Source organism: Puntigrus tetrazona, chromosome 3, assembly GCF_018831695.1.
Source record: "Puntigrus tetrazona isolate hp1 chromosome 3, ASM1883169v1, whole genome shotgun sequence".
NCBI lineage: Eukaryota > Metazoa > Chordata > Actinopteri > Cypriniformes > Cyprinidae > Puntigrus > Puntigrus tetrazona.
This window is the reverse complement of record NC_056701.1, coordinates 19,724,885-19,745,188: the sequence shown is the minus strand read 5'-3', so window position 1 is coordinate 19,745,188 and position 20,304 is coordinate 19,724,885. Positions and strand designations below refer to the sequence as shown.

The window sequence follows — 20,304 nt, the reverse complement described above, 5'->3', positions numbered from 1 at the left end:
ACCAGATGTACATTTCTAAAGTAAAGATGAGTTAATCAGCATAATTACCCTCTTTTTAGACCTGTAGCTCTGTCTCTTGTGCTGTACCTGACTTGCCTGTGTTTTTTTGTCTCGTTCAGAGTGAAAATGGCAGTGTGGATTCAGGCCCAGCAGCTGCAGGGAGATGCTCTACACCAGATGCAATCTCTTTACGGGCAACACTTCCCCATAGAGGTGCGACACTACCTGTCCCAGTGGATAGAGGGACAACTCTGGTATGTGAAGACTTTGCCATTTTGGCTTTTTTCTTTCATATATCAGTGTTAAGTGTGTCCTTGTGTCCTCTTTCAGGGATGCGATAGATTTAGAGAACCCTCAGGAGGAGATTAAAGCCAAGCGTTTATTGGACAGCCTGATCCAGGAACTACAGAAGAAAGCAGAGCATCAAGTGGGAGAGGACGGCTTCTTACTCAAGATTAAATTAGGACATTATGCTTCACAGCTAAAGGTTCTGCTTGCTTTTTGCTTATGCATACAACTCTTAAAAGATTTAGTGGAAAGCAAGTAACAAATTAATTTGATTTTAGAAAATGCATCCAAATGCTTCTGCATAAATGCAAACATGGAAACCTGCATAGGTTCTCTTAACATATATTAGGAGAAATAAAATCTGAGAATATAGATGAAGCTTAATGAGGAAGTTGTTGACACACAGCATATCAGTGCGTGATGATAAAGCTTTTACTAAGAACAGGTCGGTCAGGACAGTGCAGCCTCAGTGTTTACTGTCGTTAGTGTTGTGGGGAGTAATTGAGTGTGTTGAAATAAAACATGGCAGAGCAGATGTTTATTCTGACTGTGTGTGTGTGTGTTTTCAGAGCACGTATGACCGCTGTCCCCTGGAGCTGGTGAGATGCATCAAACACATCCTGTACACAGAGCAGAGACTCGTCAGAGAGGCAACTAATGTGAGTGGACACAGAGTTGGCAGATCTATTTCAGACGGTCGCTTCATTAGGAAAGTTAATTTTTGAATGATGTTTTTAATTTCATCTTCCTTTTTTGCATAATTTCACATATGTACTGCTGTTTATCAATGTTTTTGGTAACACTTCATTTTAAGTTGTCCTTGTTACATATTAAATTTACTTACTATTATAATTACAATGAATTACTCATAATCGCATACAGTTTTGACTAAGCCTAACCCTAACCACATAGTAAGTACATGTAGTTAACTAATATTACGACACTGTAAAGACACCTTAAAATAAAGCGTAACCCTGTTTTAAAATGAGGTATATGCAAGGATCTCACAGTCATGGAAATAAATATGAGAGAATTTTTAATTTGTGAATTCTAGCCATGGAAAAGAATAATTTAAATACACATACAGTGTACATAAAACCGTTTTAAAACATAGAGTCAACAAGAATGTTTTTTGAAAGTCTCATCTAGGCTTCAGTTATTTGATCAAAAATACAGTGCAAACAGTAATATTGTGAAATATTATTACAATTAAAAATTACTTCCTCCTATTTCTATCATGCCTGTTGAATAAAAATGAATAAACAAGAAATATGAATTCCAAGATGTAAGCAGTTGATATGATTTGAAATCATTCTATAAATATTTTTTACCTGCTAAATGTTGAATATTTAAACAAACGTCACTGCATTCATAATTTCAGCAAGTTCAGTGAGTTCATTCAAATTTAAATACCATCATGGGTGATAAGGAGGTCTACTGTACATGACTGACTTTTACAATCTTCAGAAATAAAATTTGTGTTTGCTTTGTGCGTGCACAGAGGAAGATACATATTTACTTCTGCACACAAACTCATGATACCAGCTCAGTTTTAAGAGAGAAAAAGAGGAAATTTCTGATTTTATTAACTTAACTGACAACTCATAAAATCATAAAACTAAAGATAACCGTAAATCTAGAAGCATACGTACACTCAGACACGCCTGTACTTAAAGACAAAATATTTATGTTTGCATGCCATGCATGCACTAAACAAACAATAGTTTGTTTAAACAAATATACAGTACACGTGCTATAGACAGATAACTATATCTGGGTCGATTATTAATAAACAGCAGGACAGGGATGATAAGGGCCTACAGTACATATTGAAGCTTTGGTTAGTTGGATTTTAGTAGTTCAGCTGTTTCTCATCAACCCTTCTTCATCTTGCTAGTTTATAAAAACTAGAAAGTCTGAATGAAGCTATATTGTTTCCTTGCATTTTTTTAAAATAGTCTGATCGAAATTTTATTCATGTCTAACCATAATTAGCACGTGTGTCTGTGTTTGGCAGTCGAGCTCACCGGTGGGCGGCCTGATGGACAGCATGTCACAGAAGTACCATCAGATAAACCAGGCATTCGAGGAGCTCAGAATATTGACTCAGGACACAGAGAATGACCTCAGAAAACTACAGCACAACCAGGAGTACTTCATTATACAGTACCAGGAGAGCCTCAGAATACAGGGTATACAGCCACAATCTTATCTGTTTGACAGACAGTTTTATCCAGAGCAACTCCAAGATTCACATTTCATCAGTTCATGTACTCCCTGAGAATCTTACTTTGGCCTCACACACACACACACACCAGCAGACAGTTGTATGCAATCATATACACAGACTATTTTATCATTCAGTACATACTACTGCGAAAATGATCTCATTAAAACAGCCTGTCAGCTCCCATAATTCCCTAGAATACCACTGAATAATAAATCAAACCAGTTTTAGAGGGATGGTTCACCCAAAAAATGAAATACTGTCATCATTTACACATCCTCAGGTTGTTTCAAATCAGTGTAAACCTTTGTTGAACATAGAAAAAGAGATTTTGAACAATGTGGGGCCACAAACAGTTACTAGTCCCCATTAAATTCCACCACTTATATTGTTTCTATAATATGGAAGTCAGTGGGAACCAACAATAGACTGGTTACCTGCATTCAAGAAGAAGAAATCATTTTTACCGGTTTGGATGAACTTGAGGGTGAGTTGTGAGTAAATGATAACAGAACTGTTATTGTTGGGTACACTTCTCCTTTAATCCCGAATGTAGATATCATTTTAAAACAGCATTATTTCTAAAGATAATTGCAATAAAAAAAGAACTGAAAGTACATCATCACAGGAAAGAAAGCTGTGCATCTCACACAGGAATTGCTCACTTTTTCATACCAAGATAGCTATTTTACATGCAAAAAATGTTACATTTTTTTGTCTGCAAAGTTCATTTTTGTGTACTGTGTGCAGCTCAGTTATCAAGTCTGGCCACGCTGCCTCCAGCAGACCGACAGCTACGAGAGCCCAGCCTGCTCAGCAAGAGAGCCACCGTCGAGGCCTGGCTGACCCGAGAGGCCAACACCCTGCAGAAATACAGACTGGTACACACAGGCTCTGACTGAATCGTGTGCATATCATTAACATAATACAACACTCAGACTCTTAACATTAGTAACACGTGCTTTAAAGAGGCGTATCGTAAAACAACACTTCTCAAAAGTTGTGGGATTACTATGCTTTTCTCTGTTTTTATGTGAGTAATTTCTTGAAATATCATTACACATGACCTTTTTTTAACCCTTTTTCTGCCCATTTAAACCGTCTTTGCTACTGTAAATTAAGGCCGTATATATTTCATTTACCTCTGTTGTGAGCGACAGCATGTTGATGCTCTTATTGTGAAACATTCATTCCTGCAAATGTTTAATTTGTCTAAACTTAAAATCAAAAACTTGATCATCCGGTAAAATGATTTCTGCAGTCATTACTCCCACTTAAAACCTGTCCCTCACACTCAGATCTGCCTTCATCTAATCCAATACAGCCATCAATATTCCATTTCACTCGGGTCTATGTCACGATATCAGAATGCACAATACAGAAAAATATATTTCGCTACATCTGTTTCATCAAGACTAATAGGCACCTATATGTAAATTACCTCTGTTTTGATTGGCTAACCTTATTTTAGGTAAAATAAGGAACACTTTCCTTTAAAAAGATTCAGTTATTTTGCATTATATGTCTCCTTTAAAACGAAAGCAACGCTTTCAACTGATGTTGCCCATTTGTTTTGAAGTACGGCACTAAACCTGAGGGCCGTTGTTATTTACATGAGTACTGCACATATGTTCACGTCTGCTCATGTGGTGTTATATGAGCTTATGTATGTGCGCTCAGGGCTTGGCAGAGAAACACCAGAAGACGCTGGCATTGCTTCGTAAACAGCAGACGGTGATTCTTGACGACGAGCTGATTCAGTGGAAGAGACGTCAACAGCTGGCTGGCAATGGTGGGCCGCCCGAGGGAGGACTGGACATACTACAGTCATGGTGCGCACACATGTATATTTAGCAGTCTAATTTAAGACATACCACAGGCCGCCATTGTTTTTGAAGCTAATTATAATTACCACAGATTGAACCTATTTTTTATATTTTATTTTATTTCATTGTATTTTCCATGAATGTTCCCATAGGGAGTTTTTTTTACATTTAGCTACCTTCTGGGGCTGATCTGTCCCAGTGCACGGCCAAATGAACACAATACACACACTAAGACAGTTATGCAAATAATCAGAGGCGTGCTCATGTTGTGCTTTTTAACAAAACATTTGCGTTTACGTTACCCACACACAACACATGCAGCTCTGTAGTTTATTTCTGCGTGCGTGTGTGCACAGGTGTGAGAAGCTAGCGGAAACCATTTGGCAGAATCGTCAGCAGATACGGAGGGCGGAGCATCTGAGACAGCAGCTGCCCATTCCCGGCCCCATCGAAGAGCTGCTGACCGAACTCAACAGCACCATCACGGACATCATCTCAGCTTTAGTCACCAGGTGTGTTTGTGTGAGAGAGAGAGAGAGAGCATAGCCGTGAGGTTAAGTGGTTGCAAAGTGCAGTATCAAAACCAATATCCTCTCTGTAGTCAACACTGTGCATTTTTACTGTATCTATTTCTTGGTGTTGCTACAATTTCAGCTGTGACTTCACAATGCGTTTGAATTGATCTGTTAGTTGCCATGGCAACCCGTAACCATACATTCGAAGACATACATTACCTTTTTTCCTGTGCTCTTTATGTGTGTGTGTAATTTTTCACTCAATATTGAGCCTACAAGTCTAAGTGGTTTTAAGGAGGTTTTACATTTTGAATATAAAGGTAGAGGTACTTAGTGAATTATCTACAAAGAAGTAATGCTCACATTTCTTGCATATAATACAAGAACATCTTGATCATGTTTTCATTTTAATTTCAGTGCATGGACATTCTAGCTTTAGAAATGAGGTAAATACATCATAAACTGTAAAGTAGTCTGCACAGCTTGAGTTTTCTGAAGCCATACTTTGCTTTGTGTGTAACAGTTATTAAGCACACTTACTGAAGTCACAAAAATTTAATTTATTTTAATTAATACACCCTGCAGTGATTTGGATCATTTCATTCATTAAAAAAACGTTCAACTTGTGAAACAAATAATACATACGTGAAATAGAGAGTTGTTTATTTATCGCATGCAATCATATGCAGGCCTATCTAATCATATCGCGATTGGAGGCATTGCCGCCTGTCATGTGACTTTCCCTCGTTCATTCTCATTTAACCCTCCACTAAACCTACCGCACACTTTATGGGGTTCTGTTAAAACCCAATAGGTTCAGAAGCTTGAAGCTTGAAATCCCAAAGTCTTTTCTGCTCTGGAAGAAACAGAAAAGGTCATAATAAGGGTTTGCAGTCGAGTGAGTATGAATTAGAGGGTGAGCAAATGATGACTAAGTTGTCATTTTCGGGTGAACTATCCTTTCAAATCGTTGATTTCACACACTTTATGAAATAAAAAGATGAACCAAATGATTGAGTGTTTATGTATTACTCACCCTGCGTGTGCTGGTGTCTGTGAGAAATCAACATAGGCTGATTGTCAGAGTGATCATTTTGGTGTCCACAAACGTCTGCTCTCCTTCACTTTCTCCCTCATAATATCTCAAGCTGTCAGCATTCACACCTACCACAGGGGATGAATGTGGTGCTTCATTCATGTGTGTGTGTGTTTGGTGCCTCAGGCCATACAGTCACTGGAAAACTGAGCCTAATGGGAACTATGCTTTTAAAAAACCATCAGTGTCTAAGTGGATCCTCATCAACCTGAGAAGTGTAACGCTGGCTGTGCAACCATTTAACTATTTTCAAATGAATCAAGTTCAGATTACTACAAACCTGTTAGAGATGTTAACTACTGCAAATGACTATTGAATAAGATGAATAATCTCTAAATGAATACATATCATTTAATTGTTTATTTAGTTAGTTAACCATTTTTTGTGGTTTCTAAAGGGTTCCATCACGTTCATCTCACACAAGTCTTCAAGTAACATTCTATTGCACTTTGTCAAATGTAAATTTATAAGTTGAATGAGGAAAAGTGGTTTGAATTTATTTGATTTAAAAAACAAACAAACGTATAAACGGTAATACTGTGAAATAGAATTTAAAATAATGCTTTTCTATTGGAATATATTTAAATTTTCAGAATTAAATTTTAAAATTCCAGGATCATTACTACCCAGATAGCACAAGCTAAAGCAACTGCTGTGTACAAACATCTTATAAACATCTTTAAGATGTGAGTTTTACATACATTCTAAATCATAAACATCGTAAAGAAATTTTCTAAATGTGTATTTGACACTTAACAGGAAATGTCCTAGAATCGTTTTGCCAAATATGTCTTCCAGATAAAAACATGCACATCAAATAGATGTCTCTAAGATACAATATACATGTCCTCAAGTGTCACATGATCCTTTAGAAATAATTTTAATACGTGACCCTGAAGCATAGTCATAAGAAGCACAGGTTTATTTATAGCGATAGCATTGTATTAGTAATATGCATTACTGTGTGCTTAATTTGGACAACTTTAAAGGCAATTTTCTCAATATTTAGATTTTTTTGAGAATATTGTACTGTTCTAAAAAACATATGTCAATTGAAAGTTTATTTATTCTGCTTTGGGAAAATGTATAAATCTCAATTTCGAAAAATGTACCACTTATGACTCAGACCCCAAACCTACTACAGGGCACATTTTATTTTGGTTTTTTGGGGTTTTTTACAGTATGTTTTATGGATTTATGGACATACAGTAAATACACGCATGTGTGTGTTTTGTCTGCAGCACCTTCATCATCGAAAAGCAGCCTCCTCAGGTGCTGAAAACACAAACTAAATTTGCTGCGACAGTGCGTTTGCTGGTAGGTGGCAAACTGAATGTGCACATGAACCCACCGCAGGTCAAAGCCACCATCATCAGCGAACAACAAGCCAAGGCCCTGCTCAAGAACGAAAACACCAGAAAGTGAGCAGAAACGCAACACATTGCATTTAGTAACTCCTCTGGGTGTGTTTGATGACTCATTGTGAACTGGCCTTATGCGCCCAGAGCTTCGGTTTTATTAGGCACCTCTGATACATCATCCTAATGCATCATTTGTATTCCCAAACCCAATTTTTTTGGTCCTAGGTCTTGGTTAAAATTCTATACTTTATGTATGACTACATGCAGAATAATACTCTCTGTAAATGTATGTGTCTGTCTCACAGTGACAGCAGTGGTGAGATCTTGAATAACAACTGTGTGATGGAGTACCACCAGACTACAGGCACTCTCAGTGCACACTTTAGAAACATGGTGAGTGCGGTGTGGCAGTCTTAAGACTGACTTGCGAGAAAACTCCTGTAATACGAGTGTGTGAACTTGACTGAAGGGCTTTCTAAGTACACTGACAGCCATGATTTAAGTTCATTCATAATGTACTCTGTACCTGCTCAGAGAACAGAGCTGTAATCTCAGTTATGCATCAACAATGAATTCAGTTGAGCAACATTTAACCCTGTAAAGCCAGACATATGAATCAGTAGTCATAAAGAACGACTTTTAGATAAGTATGATACAGCATAGGGTTAAAATCAAACCAAGCATCATCTTCGCAGCACAAATTTTTAACAATATAATTACTCTACTGTTTATTTGTCAACCAATATGCAAGTGATCATGTCTTAATTTGTACAGTATAATTAAAATAAGGTTAAAATGAAAACAATATTTATGTGAATTTTTTAACTTAAAAAGTTCTTATACTTTTTTAAAACTTAATTTAAAATAAACATTTGTTTGGGATAATTTTTTTATCTAATTTTATAGTATTGTACTGTATGCAATGAATGACTAAATGTAGCTAAATGTATTACTTTTTTGGTGGGGGGACTATTTAATAGTGACTTGTGTTAAATAGAAAGAACAAATTTATATTTGGTGGCCTTAACTATAATGTACTTAAATCATAAAAATAAGTCAAATGTACGTATTATGTTCATATTAATTTAAAGGCCACCTAATATAAAGTGGGATCAATTTAACTGCTTATTAAGTACGTGTATATTTTTCTCTTTTTTTTTCTTATGTGTAGTCTCTGAAGCGGATCAGGCGTTCAGACCGACGAGGGGCAGAGTCTGTTACTGAGGAGAAGTTTACCATTTTGTTTGAATCACAGTTCAGTGTTGGGGGAAATGAGCTGGTATTTCAAGTTAAGGTGAGCTTGAGAGCTTGTGAGCCTATTTGCCTATAGCAAATCATTCTTAGTAAATGATGTCTGTCACGAACCACTTAAAGCAGTGCAGCAAAATTAGAACATTAGCCTCAAAGATTGTCATTAAATTTTGTGTTTGTATTTTTTGTCTTTTAAAAAAAAGTCTCTTATGCTGATCAAATCTCAATTTATAAAATGCAATAGAACAGTAAAACTGAACTATTCTTAAAATGGACAAGAACTAAAATGCCATATATTCTTGTTTAATTTTCAGCAGCCATTTCTCCATTCTTCAGTGTCACATGATCTCTCAGAAATCATTATGTTAATCAAGATTATATTTATATATATGTAATAAAGCCGTTTTAGAGCTGGAATCGTTCATTTTCCTCCAGACTCTCTCTTTGCCTGTGGTAGTAATTGTTCATGGAAGTCAGGACAACAACGCCACGGCCACCGTTCTGTGGGACAACGCATTCGCTGAACCGGTGAGTTCCTGAAACACCAGCATCTTTGCGTGGAAGGTGTGATGAAGAGATTAAAGTTCGGCCCATCGTAATTGTGCCCTTGAGCAAAGTACTTAATACCAGGTCGGCTGCGTCTGTCTCTATGTCTCTACGGCCATATCACATAAACGTCATGAAAAAGAAATCGCAGTTCATGTGGGGATAAAAAAAAGGCCAGATAACTATGTTAAACATCACAAAGATTGGTGCTGACTTGACAACAAGCTAAACTTTTTTTAAAACATATGTAATGTAAATTCTCTCCCACTCCCTACGACAAACAAACAAAACTGTCATAGCGTGGGTGTTGATTGGATGGCTGCTGGCATATGACTCACGTTCCTTTACTGTACATACTCTACCCTTATTTTCTTTAAAGAAACAGTGCAGCCATAAATTTAAATCCTGTCATCACTTACTCATCCTCACATCAGTTTAAACCTGTACGGCTTTTTTCTTCTCTGAAACACATACAGTGAATACATAATAATAAAAGCATTATAAAAGTAGAAGTCCATACAGGTTTTGTGTAATATCAGATCAATATGAGTCACCAGTATGGTTTATGGCAGTAGTGAATGGCACCCGTGCAGAACATGTTTATGCAAATCACGCAGGATGTGATGAGGAAAGCGTATGTCCCTCTACACAACAACAACCAGTGATTATGACCCACTGACAACCCACCTATTGAGACACTCTCCAGCTGTAAAAGGTTAAAAGAGAGTTTTTTGATAATGTACTTTTTTCTTGTGCTCTCTCAGGGACGGGTGCCTTTTATTGTGCCCGACAAGGTGTTGTGGCCACAGCTGTGTGAGGCTCTGAATATGAAGTACAAGGCAGAGGTGCAATCAAATCGAGGTCTGTCTGAGGAGAATCTCGTCTTTCTTGCTCAGAAAGCCTTCAGCAGTTCCAGCGTCAACCCGGAGGACTACCGCAACATGACCATGACCTGGTCACAGTTTAACAGGGTAAATACAGCTCTCACACTGAACTACTGTAAAATCCATAAACCAGAAGTCAAAAGGTTTTTATCTTGCTAAGTTTGTAGGTTGTTTTGTCTGCTTGTTTTTAGTGTTTTCTTTGATTGATTTGCTTGTTTTTTTGACTAGATGTTTCACACTGTTTAGAAGTTAATTATAGTCTAATTTTGTTTAAAAATAAAATGCAACAGTAATATTAAATAGTTGTATGCTTTAAAATAGCTGCATTTTCTGCAGCCATTACTCCAGTCTTCTTCAGTGCTGCTAATTTTCACTATATTTTTTCATTATTTTTGATGAACAAAAAAGATTGAAAGAACAGTGTTTATTCTAACCCTCTACTGCATAACATAGCCCCATAGGCAGTTTTTTGCCTGCCCGGTACTTGTTCATTACTTGTTTTTTTGCAACCAATTAAAATGTTTGAATAGTATCAAAGAACAGTCCAAAAATAAGATGTAGAAGTTACTATAAAGCACCATTTGAAGGCAGGATGTCCTTTTCTGACTTAAGTTCACAGGAGCACATGGTGTGAGAAGAATCTTATGGCGTTAATAGTCTTATTTAAATTGACATGAACTTTACATAAAAGAAAATGTGTGTGTGTGTGTGTGTGTGTGTGTGTGTGTGTGTGTGTGTGTGTGTGTGTGTGTGTGTGTGTGTGTGTGTGTGTGTGTGTGTCAGAGGTGTTCAGTTTTTTTTTTTTGCTCAGAAATTCAGGCAACTTTGCACAGTAAGAGGTAAGGAAGCTGGGGTCTATGGCTCCACCTAACCAGGATTTCCCATTGACAATGTTGACAATATAATATGCACATCTGTTGCACAGCAGAGAAGTGCCATCAAAAAACATGCAGTAGAGGGCTAAATAAAAAGTCCTTGGTAACAATGTAAAAGCCTTTACTGTCACTTTAAATCAATTTAATGAGTCTGTCAAAAACAATTCTATACAAATCATAAATAGGCAAAATAACAGCAATATTTGGAATGAAATGTATAACAATCAGTAAAAAGTCATCCCATGCTTTCGCAAATCAAGACATCAGTTGCACTCTGTGTTGAATAAAAGTAGTTTTGTACTTCACTATTACTCATCAAATCATGTTTTTGACAGCTTTGCTTTAATTAAGCTGAAATTAGTAATTTTGTAACAAATTCTGACCGTGACTATGACTTGCTGCTTGTTTCAAAAGCACCACCATTATCAAGCGATGTTCTAACAGATGGTTTAATCCCAAACTAGTCTGAATACTTTTCTTAATTTTAAGGGGCAATTTGTCGACCTGAGGCAGAATGTTAGCTGATCTGATCAACACTGCATCTCGTCCATTGCAGTAGTTAATGGTTATTCAGGAAGTGAGTTTTGATCTGAGAGCTTTTGATGTGCAGGCAGGCCTAAGGCTGTGGCTGACTTTGAACAGCCCTTTGCTAATCTGCTACATTGAGCAGGCAGTGTTCCACAAAGACCATTGGAATTCAGGCTTCGTTTGTATTTATGGCTTTGTTTATTTAGTCACTGATATAATAATAGCGTATGCTCAAGCGCACACAAATGCAAAGTTGTCTCGAAAGCATGCTAATGATTCAACGCTTTCATACATAGGGGTGCACAAGTCTGTGGAACATGTGGAAATGCGATTTTGCAAAAAGAAATTGAAGTAGAACAGTTTTATAATGAAATTAAAACCAATTAATTTTGTAGCACTAATACTCTTTTTTTCCAGCTTTTCCGAAGCTGCTTTGGAACAATCTATATCGTGTGCATAAAAATGACTTGACAAACTGAATTCTAAATTCCAAATTTGAACCTGATTGTACAAGTTCAAGAGACATCCGTGTGTTTGCGTGTCTCTGTGTGATCTGCCATGCTAACTGTTGAAACGTTCAGGACATAGGACATTGTGTTCTAAGAAATAAGTGATTAAAGCAAAAGAGATGAAGACGAACACTTCCTGTCTTCACTACTAAGTAATGTGACTTTGCTTGTGGATGACTGATTAAAAAGAGAATGAACATGAGGCAGTGGATCATGCTCTCATTCAGCCAGTCATGTCTGTGTTTCTCAAGCCCTAAACCCTCCCACACACACACACACACACACACACACACACACACGTCTAGCTGTTTTCTGTGTGATTCATGTCAACTCCATGTCCATTTCCAATGAATGCAGCACTTGCGCGGAACACATACTGGGAATTCTGCAGAATGTTTTTTCATACTTTCATGCATTATTTTCCATACCTGTTAAGCGTCTGTGAGGAAACAAGCTTCATACATTCTTTGATGAGGTTCTAGCCTACAACGTGCTACTAGGGCTTATTTAACAATCTGTAGATCTTTATAGTCACTTTTTTACAAAATTACGAAAATTCATTTATGCGGGTAGCTATTGTCAGTGAACTTAAGGTGATGAAAAAACTGATGACAGTTGTTCCAAACTTGTTACTTTCTTTCTTCTGTGGAACATTAAGATATGAAAAGAATATTGGTAATCAAACTGTTGTAGTGACCACTAACTTTTTTTATATGGAGAAAACTATAAATGCATTTCTCAAAGTATCATCTTTTTTGTTGCGCCATGAGGAGAGAGTATTTATATTTGAGTGAACTATCCCAAGTTGACATGATTTAAAATCCGTAACTTTCTGTATTAAGTAACTTTAAGAACATTTCTTAAGTTGCATCAGCTCCATACAAAATCTTCCCTTTATTCTAATCTCACATTTTACTTAATGTGCCAACCGAATCAGCAATAGCAAGGTCAATAAAGTTCACAAACAGTAAATCTATGAAGTTGCATTAATTAATCACGCCCCAGTCAGTTCATACTGAGAAAAGGTTGACAATAACTGAACCACAAGTATTAGTATATTGTGATTGTGATTAAAAAAGCTGCACTGAAATGCTCCAGGTTTATTTCTGTTGTATGTTAGTAGAATTTTCAATCATTTACTTAGCCTCATTATGTTTACGGTGCATGTTAGTCTTCTAAACCAGATTTTTTTGTTGTTGTTGTTGTCATTGTAGGAGAGTTTACCAGGCAGAAACTTCACGTTTTGGCAGTGGTTCGATGGTGTGATGGAGCTTACTAAAAAACACCTGAAGCCTCACTGGAATGATGGGTAAGACCTGACCTCTGTGAGAACACGAACAAATAGAAACGTCACAATCCTACAGATTTGATGTTAATGATTGTTCATTCATGTGTAAAAGCTAAAAAAAATCCCTTTGTTGCTGCTCAGTCAACGAATGAACAGAAAGAAACAGAATAAGAGCTGTTGCTCCTCTCTGCCCTCACATAACAATGACATCTCTCACACTCAGCTGAGAACGCTGGCATTTAAGCCAAGTGACCCAGCAGGGTGAATCTCACAATGAAATGACAGTGACGTTTGTTCTTATTTTAGTTATGTGCCTTTCAACGGAAAATACACTTAATTAACTGACCAGAAATTTGTCACATTTATTTATTTCTGAAAGAAATTGGGTAAAACAATCATACACACTTATGATAGTTTTGTTATGTTTCACCTGGAAAATATTAGTCATAATAAATCACATTCTTAAATCTGGCTCTTTTTCCCCCTTTTTTGTGGAGTGACACAATATATAATCTCTATCTTTATTATGAAGTGCTTCTTTGCCATGGCAACTGGCTGATTGAGAGATAGTGCTGGTTAAGACTATACATTAAGGAATTAAACCATGGATTAACATAGGAGTAAGATCTGAGAGACCTCTTGTGGCACCGATAAGATCTAGCTCTTTTGTTTTTGCTTATCTTTTTCTCGCTCAACCCCCAGTCATCCATATCTTGTAATCCTTTATATACAAATCAAGAGGAAACTGAACAGTACACACAAGATAACCGCCTCTCTGTTTTTGTGTGTAAACATCCTTAAATGAATTGATGTTTGTGTTCATGCATTGTGTGCTCGTACGTCTCAGGGCGATTCTTGGCTTTGTGAATAAGCAGCAAGCTCAGGACATGCTGATGTCTAAACCCAACGGTACCTTCCTGTTGCGCTTTAGTGACTCTGAAATTGGCGGCATCACCATAGCCTGGGTGGCAGAGAACCCTAACAAAGCAGGTAGAAATATTGCTTTGCTCCTCCACTGCTGTTCCTCAACACAAACCAAAACCACTTACACTCTTAAAAATAAAGGTGCTTCAAAAGGTTCTTAACAGCTATGTCATATAAGGACTTTTATTTTGTTCAAAGGTTTTTTAAAGAACCATCTCTTTCTTACCTTTTTATAATCTGAAGAACCTCCTTTCACCACAAAGAAACTTTTGTGAAACAGAAAGGTACTTCAGATGCTGAAAATGCTTTGCGAAACCATTAAAGGTGACATATTATGCCTCTTTTTACAAAGTCTGTGTCTGTGAAGTTTTAGCACAAAATACCCTACAGATCATTTATTATATCATTTTGAAAATGCCTATTTTGAGTGGAGCAGAAACTAACTTTGTTGCCTGTTTCTTTAAATGCAAATGAGCTGCTGCTCCATTCAGCTTTTTCTAGAATAGAGTTGCGACATTACAGCTAGTACCTGCTAAAAACATATATTTTGGTTCTGATTGTTATGTTTTTCACCTTGAAACCATATTAGTTTAAACTTCTGATATAGCTTTCAGAGTGGATATATCTGAAGGACATGGACAGTAAGAGACTACCACAGCATGCGAGTACTAAACTAAATTCTCATTCACACACTAGTTTACGTTAAAAACAAGTTCCAGTCAGTTAAGTTTGTGAAGGTTAACAGGAAGGAAATCAGATGTTTTATTTTCAGTGTGGCAGCAGCAATATACAGTAAATAAATCTATAGATCTACTGCCCTCTTGTCTCCTCTGAGGCTCTGAGGTTTTGCTCAGACATTCGGCATGGCATTTGAACTGCTGCACCGCTGCCGCTTGCGAAATCAAAATGGCGTCGTAGCAAGTTGAAATTTGCAGATTAAGGGATGATAATATTATAATGAGATCCCTTTGCAATGTTATAAGGGGAACGAGACGTGCATGTTTTTCAGACGCTTGCAGAAAAAGTTGCTGGATTAATCTTTTTCATGTTTCTTTGGTTGGTAGACCTGATTATAGCACTTAAAACCTGGAAAAGTCAGATTCTCATGTCACCTTTAAGACAAACAGTTTCTTCTTTGGCATTAAGAAGCACCTTTATTTTTAAGGGGTTTACAGTGGCTTTAAATGCTCTTCAAACGAGTTCAAATCATCTGTATGTTCTTCATAGGAGAAAGGATGGTGTGGAACCTCATGCCATACACAACCAAAGACTTCTCTATCCGCTCCTTGGCGGATCGCATCAGTGACCTGAATCATCTCCTGTTCCTCTATCCTGACCGGCCCAAAGACGAGGTCTTCTCCAAATACTACACCCCTCCGCTGTGTAAGCTTGCTTTCTAATTAGTTACATCATTTTTGACATCATCATATTGAAATGATTTCTGAAGGCTCATGTGACACTGAAGACTGGAGTAATGGTGCTGAAAATTTAGCTTTGAATCACAAATAAAGTACGTTTTAAAATATATTAAAACAGAAAAGAGCTATTTTAAATTGTTATAATATCTTACAACATTGCTGTTTCTATTGTATTTTTGATCAAATACATGCAGCCTTGGTGAACTTTGACATTTCAAAACTTTTTTTTTTTACCAAGCTTAAACTTTTAAACGTGAATGTGTAGTGTATGTACTTATTCATTTATTTTTTATATTTATTATTCAAAATTATTTATATGCAGAAATATAGCATTAAACATTAAAGGATTTTTTTTATTTGAGACAATTAGGAGAGTTGAAAGTTTTTTATTTATTTACTTAAACAAATAGTATGAACCAGTTCATAAAAATTACTGAGCATTTTGAACTACATTTCAAATGAGGGACACCGTATACTCACAAGTCAAGACACAAGGAAGGACAGGGACATCATCTTTAGAAATTAATTGTCACATTAAAATCATCACAGTATGCGCAATGTTGCTTAATATTATATAGCCAGTAAAAATAATTATAAATACACCGCTAGCCTGTGTTTGCATGTGTATGTGTTCATGTCTTGGGTTTAAATGAGAGGCTACCACTCTGCCGTGTTTGTGTTTGTCTGTGTGTGTTCTCATTCACACACAGTGTGAGCCAGTGTTATGTTATGCTTTAGGAATAATCTGTTTATCTTTCCCACCTCTCCAGCTAAAGCTGTGGATGGATACGTCAAACCACAGATCAAACAAGTAGTGCCAGAGTGAGTACACACACGTACACACACGCACTTCTGTGTGTTTTTCTGACCTATCAGTACAGGTCTTCAAATCTCTGACATTCAAGAGCTAACTTGTTAACTCCAAGCGGTTAACCTAATTGCAGGCTAGCATATTAGCGTCGGCCTGGCTCTGTGGGCAGTTATTGGTTGCCATGGATACTTGAGACTCTGTGCTCTCGCTCCACTCCTCAGCATATACTTAGCTCTTTTAGCCTCATTAGCAGCACTATTTATCTATAGATGGACGACCCTGTTGGTCTTGTTAGCAAGCCCTCTGCTTCGGTCAAACTCAGCAGGGAGTCATACACCATAAGACTCAGATAATTCGGCATTCGGCATTCTGAGGGAGTAATTATCAGACTAGCTCTTAATTTTTGAGGGTTATCGAGAGCTCTGACCGCTAGCACCCACTAGAGTGTGTAAAGGAGCAACAAGCTGTGAACTAGAGCTGATCAGAGTAAATGAGCTCAACGCACCTTTGTTAGCTATTTTTGTAGCTTTCTGACGGAGAGAGAACATGAGAATGACAGGAATTGTTACGGTCTATCAGATTGGATTTAGACTAATTTCTAGGACAAAAGTATAATATAAAAGGGAAGTATAAAAATAAAAGTGTATTCTAAATTTTTAAATAAGATTAAATACTGTAACAATAGTTAAATAATACTAAAGTAACACTTGGTGTTAAGTAACTTACTATATATGTGTGTGTCTATGTATATGCAGGTTTGCGACACCTAACCCCGACCCCGCAGCAAACCCCACCTACATGGACCATGCAGCGTCTCCAGCTGTCAGTCAGCCACATGCGTATGGACTCTATCCTCCCATGTGAGTGTTTCTGTCTGCCTGTAGGTTTCTGCATCAGGGCTGATATTGGTAAATAAAACCAAAACCATTAAAAATGCTTTTTGTTCACTGAAACAAAAAACAATGAAATGAAAATATTAGATAATTAGAAATGCTGTTTTGGCAAATTACAGAAATAAAATAGGTTTAAGTATTAATATTTAAAATGAATATTGAATGAATATTTTAAATGAAAATTTAATTTAAATAAATGTAAAAAAATCTAAATTTTAATATAGTATAATAAAAAACACAAAATTACAACAAAAAAATACCACAATAAAAAAATTAATATTGAATAAAAATAAAAGCTAATTTGAAGCATTAATAAATACTATAATGCCACTGTAATTAGGCCCACGTTTAATTTTTTATTTTTTTTAGTTTACCCAAAAAATTACTCACCCATTAATTAATCCATTAATGTTTCAAATTAGTTTAATTTGATTATGATTCCAATATGTTTAAATCAGTATAAAAAATATCTGTTGACTTATTCTGGACAGCACATGCTGTAATAATAATAATGGTATATAATAACAGCAATTATAGTAAACAACCATCTTTAATGTGCTGGATAATAAACTGGATAATTATCATGATTGTTTCCAATCTACTCAACGTAACCCGATCTCTCACTCAGTGGAGACCCGATGCTGGACGCTGATGGTGATTTCGATCTGGACGACACCATGGATGTAGCGAGGCATGTAGAGGAACTGCTCCGCCGACCGATGGAGGGCCAGTGGAGCAGCCAGCAGTCATGACCTCTTGAACTTCATCTGTGACTTCTCTCCTTAAACTATGTTTTGTTTTGTTTTTTTAAATACATTTTTCTTAGTGTATTTTCCCCATTTGTTTCTCAGTGTGGGTCTTTACGACTTCTTTTTCTCTATCATCACACCTCTTTTTCTTTCCCCCATCCCTCGTTTCTGTAGAAGAGAAAGGAGCTAATGGAAGAAGAAAAAAATACTATGAGCCTTCCTCTAATTAAATACCACCAAACAGTATTGTAGAAAAAAAAAAGAAAGGAAAGCGAGAGAGATGCATGTTATCTCTTTTCCTTTATGCGTGTGTTGTTTTTGTTTTGTTTACTGTACGGAACATTTTTATGTTTTTCAAAACTGTTTCATGGTTGTAATTTTATTTTGAGGGTGTTCAGATATCTACAGCATCTGAAGTAAATGCATATTATCCTTTGCACTCTTAAACGAATGCTTTCTTGCAAACGATGACATTAATGTTACCATATGGCGATTGCACTGTAACGCTTCTGGACACTAAAGAGTGTTTAGGTTGCAAGGCTGTTAACATTCGGTGCAGCTACATCTATGTCTGTGCTAATCTGAACTGTGAACACAAGTTAAAGGAACACACCACTTTTTTTTCTTTTTTTTTTTTTTTTAATAGGCCCATTTTCCAAACAGTTGAGTTTTACCGTTTTTGAATCCAATCAGCCGATCTCCGGGTCTGGCGGTAGCACTTTTAGCTGTAGTTTAGCATAGATCGTTGCATCTGATTAGATGAAAATGAAATGGCTAGGAGCTATCGTCTCATTCCGGCGTAATAATGAAGGATCTTTGCTGCTGTACCATGGTGATATAATGATCATTACGCCAGAATGAGAATATAGTTCTAGTTATTTCAGCCTACAAAATTGCAACTTTTCTTACTACATGATGTAACTATAGAAGAGTCGCGTTTTAAATAGGAAAAATATCGAAACTCATTTTTGAGCATGATGCTAACGGTCTAATCCGATTCAATGATCTATGCTAAGCTACAGCTAAAAGGGCAGACCCGGAGATCGGTTGAATGGATTCAAAGACGGTAAAGCTCGACTGGAGTTGGAAAAAATGTATAAAAAAAAAAAAAGTGTTCCTTTAAATCCGCATCCAAACCAGCAGCACACGACCTGTCACTCAGCCACGTTACCCGAAGTGAGGCACACATGAGAAGTCCATGCATCCCGAGTACGGCGATAGAAACACATGGGGTAGAGAGAGGTCCGCTGAGCGCCTGGGCTCACGCTACACTACACAGGCCGTCTCTCGCTCTCTGTCTGTCTCTCTGCGGTGCAACAGGTGATAACCTCATCTGTTCTCATGCTTTCCTCTCGGAACAAAACAAGAGAACTCGTCGTCATGGTTACGCATGCTGCTCCTCATATGCTCTTATAATTGGCCATCCTATAGGTTCGCATTTCTGCATGTCACCTTGTTACCGACCTGTATCGTCGTTTCTCTCGTATTCTGCACAGAAGCCTTAGCCACTCAGGACATTGACGTACAGTTGATGTAAAATACAGATGATAATAATAATAATAAAAATAAGAAGTAAATAAATAAGAAATGACACATTTAAAATAAAGCACCTATATCCAGTATATATGAAATGTATTTTTTTGTTAGCATATTTCTATTTTATTACTGTAGGGCGCTAGATGGCTCCGCTGCTTTACTGTGTACGATTGACAGTAGGAGCAGTGACGTACTGATCCAAAACAAGTACTCAAAACTGCACAAAGGGTCGGTCGCTGCCATCTCTGTAGTTTCATTTCAGATCTCAGCTGATCGTTCGCATGGAAGAAAAAGCCAAACAGTGATGTTAGCACGAAGAGACGTTTTCTGTGTGCTTACTGTATGCGTAACCTGCAAACCTGACTAATGACACCCACTTTTAGATGCCTGTATTCATTTTTTAAGGATGGTTTGTTCCTCGCAGTGGATATTTGTTTTCCTCCCTCTCTTTCTCTGTCGTGGCAGAGACACATAGGAAGTCGTGTGATTTTTCTTGATCTTTTTTATTGTCTTTGTTTTCAAAATGATCTGTCATGTTGTGGTGTAGACTGTTTCTCACTGTAGGTGTCAAGGTGTGTGTGTGAGTGAATGCTTGTGTGTGTGTGTGTGTGTGTGTGTGTGTGTGTGTGTGTGTGTGTGTGTGTGTGTGCGTGTGTGTTGGCATGTTCTGCTCTGCTCTGTTATGTGTTCGTCCCACGTTTGTGGTTTGGCTGTAGAAAAGAGCAATTGAATTGACAATAAAGGTTGTTTTTTTTTTTTTTTTAAGAATTTGGACTCCA

At 37.0% G+C, this 20,304-nt stretch overlaps 1 protein-coding gene across 3 annotated transcripts in view; it reads left to right on the top strand.

Moving 5' to 3' along the window:
• Positions 1-20,304, top strand: part of stat5a (signal transducer and activator of transcription 5a) — a 62,782-nt gene extending 42,478 nt beyond the window's left edge. For 2 of the 3 annotated variants that reach the window (XM_043235337.1, XM_043235338.1), the window contains 18 exons: positions 120-254; positions 331-487; positions 858-947; positions 2,306-2,480; positions 3,266-3,396; positions 4,196-4,347; positions 4,698-4,853; positions 7,194-7,373; positions 7,619-7,706; positions 8,485-8,607; positions 9,000-9,092; positions 9,875-10,081; positions 13,121-13,215; positions 14,042-14,184; positions 15,346-15,501; positions 16,307-16,358; positions 17,103-17,207; positions 17,869-20,304. In XM_043235337.1, coding sequence (XP_043091272.1) covers positions 127-254; positions 331-487; positions 858-947; positions 2,306-2,480; positions 3,266-3,396; positions 4,196-4,347; positions 4,698-4,853; positions 7,194-7,373; positions 7,619-7,706; positions 8,485-8,607; positions 9,000-9,092; positions 9,875-10,081; positions 13,121-13,215; positions 14,042-14,184; positions 15,346-15,501; positions 16,307-16,358; positions 17,103-17,207; positions 17,869-17,992 — 2,355 coding nt within the window. In that variant the 5' untranslated portion in view covers positions 120-126 and the 3' untranslated portion in view covers positions 17,993-20,304. Of the gene's footprint in view, positions 1-119; positions 255-330; positions 488-857; positions 948-2,305; positions 2,481-3,265; positions 3,397-4,195; positions 4,348-4,697; positions 4,854-7,193; positions 7,374-7,618; positions 7,707-8,484; positions 8,608-8,999; positions 9,093-9,874; positions 10,082-13,120; positions 13,216-14,041; positions 14,185-15,345; positions 15,502-16,306; positions 16,359-17,102; positions 17,212-17,868 lie in introns of those variants that run through there. The other variant, XM_043235339.1, reaches the window with a different exon arrangement.